Here is a 10,558-nt window from a genome sequence, read left to right as displayed (position 1 = left end):
GCAGCCTATAGGCTACTATGATACAGTATCTCGACATATTAGTGAATAATAAAAGGACTGTCCTAAATACTGTCATTAGATTTTTCAGAATTGGACAATTAAAAATGACCAATATCAGCTAATTGTGTTGAACAATGATTCAATTAATTAATTAATTAATTCCTCAATTAGTCAACATGTCTAGCCATTTGATGTTGCATTCCCATCGCTTCCTTCCATACATTGTCTAGATCTCATAAATCTTAATTTAATCTAAACGCATAATCCAATCATTAAAGTAAAGATATTCTTAAATATTATGGCTAGCCTTTAGCTCACCTATCACACGTGGAAAGCGGAGGCTTCCACCCACCAAGCCAACGCTGCGGTTACTTTAGTTCAATTACAGGCGAGGTGAAATATATATATATTTTCACAAAGCATGATGATTCGAATAGAGAAAACACCTGGCATTGCGATTCATTCCCGCGCGCTTTGATAGGCGACCTTGTACCCTCGTTTCGAAATCTTCCTTCATTGCACTTGCATGATGTCAATCTGAGGCACAACACCCTCCCACGAGAAATCAAATAAGCCGCGTAGTGAGTGAAGCTCGCACTAGCCCGGACGGCTCTAGCTTCGCTCTGGTGTGTGTTGCGCGCGAGCAGGAGAGAGATGACAAGAGCTTCGCGAGGCTGGACATTCAAACATGGAGCTTTTTAAAACGCAAATTTCGGTTCTTTGGATATTATTGCTGAATGGAAACAAGGGCTGTCACGCGGAAGAAGGTATGTGGAACCTATTTTATATGTTTTTTTTTACCCCGGACTGCTCGTAGCAGGTGGATGAATTAATGTCCACACCAGCCCAGCGGAATCACCAGTCCCGTTGCAGGTGCACGCACGGTGATGCGGAAGTTCAGCGATGCGGACAACGTTGTATATTTGTACAAATAGACCTATGTTAAGTAAATAATCTCATTACCTTTAGGAATTAAGAACATTTAAAAGGGGGAAACACGCAAGAGTTCGGAAAAACCGCTCTTGCGTGAATGCCCCCTTAGATACATTCGTTGTGTTTCAAACAGCTGGCAGCTTTACGCATCTCTTTTCAGTAGCCAAGTGACAGTTGAACATGTGGACAAAATATAAAAAAATGGCGTGATATGTAAGTAAAAACTAAACGCGAGGTGTCAACTTTACCGACTTCGGACAAGGATTCACAAACTGTTATCTTGTTGCGTGTATATATAGCCTAGTCCTACAATCGCATTGTTACAAACTGAGTCCATTTATCACTGTGACATTGAACGGAAACCGTTAAACCTGGACAGTAGTAGTCTTGCAGCAACATTGTAATGATTTTGTAGTTTGTATGAGCATGCTGTTAAAAATAGCCCACTGTTCCTCAAAAAGTATGAAACGCAACAAAAACAGTGATAGGCTACTGTAAACCAAAAATATATTTCAACACTAGGCTACATCTCAGCATTTACTTCGTTAACCAGATTGAATAGGAAACATTGTTGCCCTCAGACACTTGCATAGCCAGAATAGATTCCGACCCTATGCTGCTTGCTTACAGCTACACTGGGATCGGACATGCGTCAGATTGTTACCATGGTTACCCCATGGATATTCTGTGTAAGAAGTTGCCCTGAAAAAGACGCAACCATCGCTACAAGCCAGAATGTTGAATAAAATAATATGTATACTTACTTTACCTGTTGTCTGTGCTATTGATACTTTTGACAGTAGAAAGTGGAGATAAAATATCTACAGGAAAGTATTGTTTACTCGACTTTTTGCGGTGGTAGGTTCTGTCGCTTGTTTTGTCAATTTCCTGACTCATAGCATTTGATGCAACATTTTGTAAACAATAGCCGAATGTAACCAAACATTGTCGAACTTTCAGTCTGTGGTTCGGTTAAAGGAAATTAAATACATCTTCATATTCATCAACTCCAGCACCACCCCAACATCAACATATGTGAAAATGGCACGTTTCTATGTTTTGTAGTAAAAAAGACAGAGGAAGACAATCGCTTCCATTGATATCATCAGTGTGCATCATGTGATTTTAACAAATTATGAGTAGGCATTGCCTACTAATTGTCAACTAATTGGTTGATGATTTCATTGGAAAGACTTATCTTCTAACTTGAACTTTCATTTGCCTTAATAACAAACTTGTATACCAGCTGTAAATACAAATAAAATGGTTAAATTACGAGCCTAGTTGGTTTAGCCACAGAAAGACAGCAACCTTCCCGCTAGCCATGATTGGCTGAGATAATGAGTGGGCTGGACATGCCGAGAGATGAGTTCAGATTGGTCTGCCATATAGCACGCTTCTGTCTATTTGAGCTGGTCAGTATGTGTAGGTAATCATGTCTAACGCAGCTTTAAAAAATATATATATTAAAGTGTACTGTTAGCTAGCTAGCTAACATTGAACCTGGTTGGTTAGCTACCTGCAGATTCATGCAGGGTAGTAACGTCATGAGTTGGGATTATGGTATCTGCAGGGTAGTAACGTCATGAGTTGGGATTATGGTTCTTTGTTTACCTAGCTAGCTAGCTGCATGTCTTAACAAAAGACTCCACTATGCAAGTAACCATTTCAATAGAATGTCACTGCGACAACTGTTGATAGACATAGCTGGTAAATTCACTCTGGCTATCTACTCCGATTTCAGAGCACTCTTATCTGAGTGTGTCAGAGCGCAGAATAACTGACAAATTTACGAATGCGCAACACCCATTGAATATGGCCGGTGTCCGTAAACGTTGGCAAAAAAGCATAAATTGTTGCCAGAAGCACAGTTGCAGTCACCAATGCTCTGGATAACATAAAAACAGCCTAACCAGCTCTGCTAGGCTGAGTAAAAAGGTCAGTGAGCTGTTCTCTCATTTGTCTGGAAGTAGCTAGCAAGCTAGCCAACGTTAGCCAGTTAGCTTGGGTGCTTGACTACTGTTTTTAGGACAGAACACTCGGATCAACCCATAAAGAGATGGGTGGGGCTAAAGCTTAAGAGGGTGTGAACGATGCTGAATGGGTGTAGACAAAGAAGAGCTCTCCAGTAGGTACCAAAACATTCAAAGGTCATTTTCTCAAAAGACTGTTCGGGAATGCTGAGTCTACATGTTTGAGATGAGTGTAAGTCATCCACTCTCAGATTATAAGAGGCTAGGGTCAGACAGGCTTCCTGTTGAGATTAAAGGGCAATTCCACCACTTTTCAACCTCATTTTCATTGTCTCCAGCACAATATGCATCTTCATATGTGAAAACAAATATAAAGACAAAGGTAAAACATAAAAAAAGTGATTTTCAAACACTATGAGATTCGCAGTGATGTGGGGAGCAAGAAAATACCCTCCCCCTGGCTAGAATCTTGTTGCAGGTTCTGAAAATCAAAGAGAATCATTTTTTAGGCCCTTATCTTTTTAACCACAGATCATAGAAACTTAAATCCGTTTTACCTCATTTCTACCAGCATGTCACGTGCAACCAGGGGGAAAAAAACTCTAGACCACCTTTACTCCACACACAGAGATGCATACAAAGCTCTCCCTCGCCCTCCATTTGGAAAGTCTGACCATGATTCCATCCTCCTGATTCCTGCTTACAAGCAAAAACTAAAGCAGGAAGTACCAGTGACTCGCTCAATACGGAAGTGGTCAGATGACGCAGATGCTACGCTACAGGAGCTGCCGCTTTCAAGGAGCGGGACACTAATCCGGACGCTTATAAGAAATCCCGCTATGCCCTCAGACGAACCATCAAACAGGCAAAGAGTAAATACAGGTCTAAGATTGAATCCTACCACACCGGCTCTGACGCTCGTCGGATGTGGCAGGGCTTGAAAACTATTACGGACTACAAAAGGAAACCCAGCAGTGAGCTGCCCAGTGATGCAAGCCTACCAGCTAAATGCCTTTTATGCACGCTTCAAGGCAAGCAACACTGAAGCATGCATGAGAGCACCAGCTGTTCCGGACGACTGTGTGACATGCTCTCAGTTGTGAAGAGGGCACGACAATACCTTTTCCCCCTCAGGAGACTGAAAAGATTTGGCATGGGTCCCCAGATCCTCAAAAAGGTCTACAGCTGCACCATCGAGAGCATCCTGACCGGTTGCATCACCGCCTGGTATGGCAACTGCTCGGCATCAGACCGTAAGGCGCTACAGAGGGTAGTGCGTACTGCCCAGTACATCACTGGGGCCAAGCTTCCTGCCATCCAGGACCTATATACTAGGCGGTGTCAGAGGAAGGTCCAAAAAATTGTCAAAGACCCCAGTCACCCAAGTCATAGACTGTTCTCTCTGCTACCACACAGCAAGCGGTGCCGGAGCGCCAAGTCTAGGTCCAAAAGGCTCCTTAACAGCTTCTACCCCCAAGCCATAAGACTGCTAAATAATTAGTCAAATGGCCACCCAGACTATTTATGCCAGTTTTTAGCAGTTGTTCAATATTCTCGGTGTAACAGTTGGGATAATGGGACAAGTCGAAGTACAACGCATTTCTCATCCCTGGGTTAAGGTACGTTTTCCGAGCCATATCCCGCGCCAGCTCCGCAGTATCTTAATCTAAACAGGAAGCCTGTCCGATCCCAGTGCAGCTGTAAACAAGCGTAGGGTCGGAATCTATTCTGGCTAACACTTGCATAGAGCAACTGGTTTCCTTTGTCTCATTCCCTTACAATCTCTCAAAACCGAGGGCAGAACGTGAAAGCTGGCTTATTGATGACCCCCCTCTACCCTCTCTTTCTGTCCAGTAAAGTAGTCTGGCCAGTGGGCTATCTCTCTCTGGTTGTGAGGTATTGAGCCTGGCTCTGATGCAGGCAGGGCTGGGGCTGCGTGTCACTGTTAGGCTCAGGTGAGGCCAGTAAAACGTCCTAATCAGTGCTTGGATTCAGAGGAGGAAGAGCACATAATCGCATGCGTCCCCCAGGCGAGGGTTAGTTCCGGCAGTCTCTAAGCACAGCTGAGCCAGACTGTGCAAACACACATTGCATGTACAAACACAAACACGAACATGCAAACACACACACACACACGCTGCACATACGCAAAAATAGCTTTGTTACTTACACACACATCCTCTCATACACACGCTTCACACACCCACATGACATGGCATGCCGACAACACACACACACACAAGCTTTCTTACTGTACACACACATGAACACAGTCTTGCATGCATACTAATCCACACTGACATAGCATAGTGTTCACGCAAACACGTATTGAGTATTATACCATGGTTTTGTTGAATACTCGTTTCTGATTGGCTTGAAGGGCATTCTAGAGCGTGCATTATTTTTGCTATAACGCACGGTATATCAGCACGGTGGAATTTAATGCCTATAGTTCAATCTTACATGTTCTATGTTTGAGCTGCTTTGGAAAGCAAAAGTTGAATTGAAAACATTATTGGCATTGTTGAATTTAATTTTCATAATAGCAAGCTAGGACTGGCGGGTTGGTTAGCTAAACTAGCAAGTCTGTTTGTTTGGTTACCAAGGCAACTACTGTAGCTATCGAGTAAACTTGCTAGCTACACATTTCTACCTGCAAATGAACACATTTATAGCGGCAAATGGGATAATCAACTCAGGGCTACTAGCCATGGCATAAAAGGGATAATCAACTCAGAGCTCTAATCGTTCTGTGGAAAATAATGCAACTCTTTGGAAGGTCAGTTCCACTCCGCTGGCACATTGTGGAACACACCTACGTCATTCATTATTTTCCATAGAACGCATAACCCCTCGTTGATAACCCCTTATCTATGATACTATAGAGCGCTTTACACACACAGCTCAGTGTTGCCAGCTTGAGTCGTTTCCCTGGAATAATTGATGTTGTGACAGCGATTAATTGCTGTGAAAGCAAGGTGTTTCTGAAGGCTGGGTTTGGCAGCCCTGTAGGTGGGGCTCTCAACACGAGGGGGATTTGCCTCTGTCTGTTGTTCAGCTCCCTCTCTCCATCCTATCTGTATTATTAGAGATATAGTGCAATCGGAAAGTATTCAGACCCCTTTACTTTTTCCACATTTTGTTACATTACAGCCTTATTCTAAAAGGGATTAAATTAATATTTTTCCTCATCAATCTACACACAATACCCCATAATGACCAAGCGAAAACAAGTTTTTATAAAACAGATACCTTATTTACATAAGTATTCCGACCCTTTGCTATGAGACTCGAAGTTGAGCTCCGATGCATCCTGTTTCCATTGATCATCCTTGAGACCACCTGTGGTAAATTCAATTAATTGGACATGATTTGGAAAGGCACACACCTGTCTATATAAGGTCCCACAGTTGACAGTGCATGTCAGAGCAAAAACCAAGCCATGAGGTCGAAGGAATTGCCTGTAGAGCTCCGAGAGGATTATGTCGGGGCACAGATCTGGGAAAGGGTACCAAAACATTTCTGCAGCAGAGGATATTGTGTATGTCTGTGTGTATTCCTTTTTCTGAGTGCCTTTTTGTGGATCTTTGTAATGTGTCTTCATAGGTATGCCTGGTAGTGAATTTCTTTCTGTCCCTGTTCATGTTTTGGAAATCATGTTGTTTAATTCTGTGTGTCTCTGTGTTTGTCTCACTAGGTCTCCCTCTGTGTCTATTTGCGTTTCTTGTTGTGTCTCTCAGATTTCTGCATGCACCTAGGCTAGGTGTGTGTGAGCAAGGCCTGTATGTGCGTACGTGCCTCCCCACATTTACCATGCGTCTCACATCCCAGGCTGATTTAACGAGCGCTAATACGGCTGAGGCCCTGTAGGCAGTGCGGGGAGTATTCCCCCTCCTCGCACAGTCAATCTAGCACTTGCAGTCGCTCTCTCATTCCCCACGCCTCAACGCTAACACACCTTGGCATCTCATCGGGATCTCATTTACTTCCCTCTCTCCCTCCTTCCCTCCATATCCACCCATTGTGCAGCGGGGAGAAGGGGAGATGCAACCTGGGCTAAAACTGCAGCGTAGCCTCTGGGTTCATTGTGTTTGTGCCGGCATAGCTGTGTAGCACTGTGTGTTGTAGGCTAGTGGCCAATCCTCAAAAATAGGTTTCATTTTTTTAAATACCTCTACCCGAGGTAGAACAGAACACAACCATGTTTTTTCACATCTCTAATTTCTCCCATTTATGAAATGGATGGTTGTGAAGAAATATTTTACTGCAAAAGTGATTAAATTGATAGATATCGTCATAAATCTTGTTCTTGATGCAGCTCTGCGGCGAGGTCACTAGCTGGCACAGCCACAAAATCAAAGATTTTAAACCTAACCTTAACCCTAACCACACTGTTAACCCTAATGCCTAAACCTAACCTTAAATTAATACCAAAAAGCTACAAAAATATTTTATGCAAATTAAGACTCATGACAATAAACATCAACCTGCCTTTATTTACCGGCAGGTGAGGCTTTAACCAGGTTAAGCAGCCGCCCCATGAAAGACAGTCAACTCATTTTGATTCTATCCTTCATTATAACTCTCTAAAATGAGTTGTGATACATGCTTTGAAAGCAGATTACCCAAAGTAGTCACTTCCCTAGTGATTGATACAAACCACTTTTGTGAGTGCCAACCAGTGGGCTCAGATCCCCGGTCCTTCTCTGTTGGCAGAGGGGTTCTGGAGCTGATAGTGGTGACCTCGCTGTGTGCGAAAGGTCAAAGTGATTTGTGAAGTTGGAAGGCGTGTCCGTGACATTGTCCCTCTGGGCTTTTTGAGCGATGTCATTTTGATGGCAGAGACAGAGAGGAGAGGAGAGGAAAGTGCCAGGTACATGGTGAGCGAAAGGAGGGAGAAATAGGAGTGGTGGGGGTGAGGGAGACTGGGATGAGGGAGGAGCGAAAAAGGGAGCGTCCTAACCAGTCACCTTTCCTTTGGTGCATAGCTCTCCAACATGGGATATATAGCCTAATACAGTCCAACAGTCCTCAAAATGACTCTGTGCACTCTAAAGCATTTGCTTACTTACCAAAGGCTAACACTGACTTTGTGATGGATTGAATGATTTTATGTGTGTATCTTTAAAGCCTCCCAGAGTCACTTGATTTTCCTTTGTTCCCCTGTAAGGACGGACGCTATTCTGCTGTATCTGCGGGAACGCTGTGTGTGTGCCGATGGAGATGTTAGAAGTAAGATGGATGTCTTTTTAGCTGATGCTTTAGCCTTATTGGATAGTGAGGAATGATTAGGAGACTTTATACTGGTTCTAGTGAGCAATGGGGTTATTTGGGATAGATGGAGCTCAATGGCATATTCTGATTTAGGAATTGTGTGTGTGAAGTGCCTTCGGAAAGTATTCAGACCCCTTGACTTTTTCCACATTTTGTTACAGCCTTATTCTAAAATGGATTAAATAAAACAATTTCCTCAGCAATCTACACACTACCCCTTAATGACAAAGTGAAAACAGATTTTTAGAAATCTTTGCAAATTTATTAAAAACAAGAAACAGAAATACCTTATTTACATAGGTATTCAGACCCTTTGCAATGAGACTCGAAATTGAGCTCAGGTGCATCCTGTTTCCATTGATCATCCTTGAGATATTTCTACAACTTGATTGGAGTCACCTGTGGTTAAATTCAATTGATTGGACAGGATTTGGAAAGGCACACGCCTGTCTATATAAGGTCCCACAGTTGACAGTGCATGTCAGAGCAAAAACCAAGCCATGAGGTTGAAGGAATTGTCCGTAGAGCTCCAAGACTCGATTGTGTCGAGGCACAGATCTGGGGAAGGGTACCAAAACATTTCTGCAGCATTGAAGGTCCCCAATTTAATCAATTTTAGAATAAGGCTGTAACCTAACAAAATGTGGAAAAAGTGGTCTGACTACTTTCCGAAGGCTGTTTCTGTGTGTCATTTTTAGCATCTGCATGCATGGGTAATCTAGATATTGCAGAGTGTGAGAAACCTTAACATGACCTGCTCTGCTCTGTAGGTTTCCATCCTCCACCACCAAAGCTGTTAACACGAGCAGGGGGTCAATGAAGCAGCAGCCAAGGTTAATACAGTCCATGCTAGCTCGCTCCCCACGTCACATCGGTCAATATTCATAATGCTGCTAAACTCAAAGTGGAGATGAACATGGACAGTGGGACTCTGGGGAGCGCGTCAATACAGTAGCAGGGGTTGGGGAGATGTTTTTAAAAACAACCGAAACGTGTGCCCCTCCACGTGCAACACACTCATACACATATTAAAACACACACATTAAACCCCTCACTTGAACACACACACATACAGTACCAGTCAAACATTTGGACACCTACTCCTTCCAGGGTTTTTCTTTCTTTTTACTATTTTCTACATTGTAGAATAATAGTGAAGACATCAAAACTATGAAATAACACATATGGAATCATGTAGTAACCAAAAAAGTGTTAAACAAATCAAAATATATTTGAGATTCTACACACCCTTTGCCTTGATGACAGTTTTGCACACTCTTGGCATTCTCTCAACCAGCTTCATGAGGTAGTCACCTGGAATGCATTTCAATTAACAGGTGTGCCTTCTTAAAAGTTTATTTGTGGAATTTCTTTCCTTCTTAATGCATTTGAGCCAATCAGTTGTGTTGTGACAAGGTAGGGGGGATATACAGAAGATAGCCCTATTTGGTAAAAGACCAAGTCCATATTATGGCAAGAACAGCTCAAATAAGCAAAGAGAAACGACAGTCCATTACTTTAAGACATGAAGGTCAGTCAATACGGAACATTTCAAGAACTTTGAAAGTTTCTTCAAGTGTGGGGGTGCTTTGCTGGTGACACTGTCTGTGATTTATTTAGAATTCAAGGCACACTTAACCAGCATGGCTACCACAGCATTCTACAGCGATACGCCATCCCATCTGGTTTGGGCTTAGTGGGACTATAATTTGTTTTTCAACAGGACAATGACCCAACACACCTCCAGGCTGTGTAAGGTCTATTTTATCAAGAAGGAGAGTGATGGAGTGCTGCATCAGATGACCTGGCCTCCACAATCCCCTGACCTCAACCCAATTGAGATGGTTTGGGATGAGTTGGACCGCTGAGTGAAGGAAAAGCAGCCAACAAGTGCTCAGCATATGTGGGGACTCCTTCAAGACTGTTGGAAAAGTATTCCAGGTGAAGCTGGTTGAGGGAATGCCAAGGGCTGTCATCAAGGCAAAGGGTGTCTATTTGAAGAATCTCAAATATAAAATATGTTTTGATTTGTTTAACACTTTTTTGTTTACTACATGATTCCATATGTGTTATTTCATAGTTTTGATGTCTTCACTATTATTCTACAATGTAGAAAATAGTAAAAATAAAGAAAAACTATTGAATGAGTAGGTGTGTCCAAACTTTTGACTGGTAGTGTACATTAAACACACACTCCAGACCCTAACCCCTTCCTTACAAGGCATGTTGTTTTGTAAAGGTTCCTTTAAAGGTTGAGTATAAAAGGCCTCATTAATATAGAAAACATTTACCTTGAGAAAGGGAGGGAGTGCTGCTGTTTTCTTTTGTCTTTAAGAATGCATTTTCTCCTCTGTATATACTGTACAGTGATAATAATG

General features: G+C 42.6%; 1 protein-coding gene across 1 annotated transcript in view; it reads left to right on the top strand.

Moving 5' to 3' along the window:
• Positions 1-688: 688 nt before the first annotated feature.
• Positions 689-10,558, top strand: part of LOC311110003 (ephrin type-A receptor 7-like) — a gene marked incomplete at both ends in the record, with an annotated part of 174,100 nt that continues 164,230 nt past the window's right edge. Inside the window, one exon of the mRNA XM_084152959.1 lies at positions 689-767. Within this exon, the coding sequence (XP_084009085.1) occupies positions 689-767 (79 nt within the window). The remainder of the gene's footprint in view (positions 768-10,558) is intronic.

Source organism: Coregonus lavaretus, assembly GCF_964263955.1.
Source record: "Coregonus lavaretus genome assembly, chromosome: 3".
Taxonomy (NCBI): Eukaryota; Metazoa; Chordata; class Actinopteri; order Salmoniformes; family Salmonidae; genus Coregonus; species Coregonus lavaretus.
Note: the sequence above shows the minus strand (reverse complement) of the source record. Positions and strands in the feature narration are given on the sequence as shown.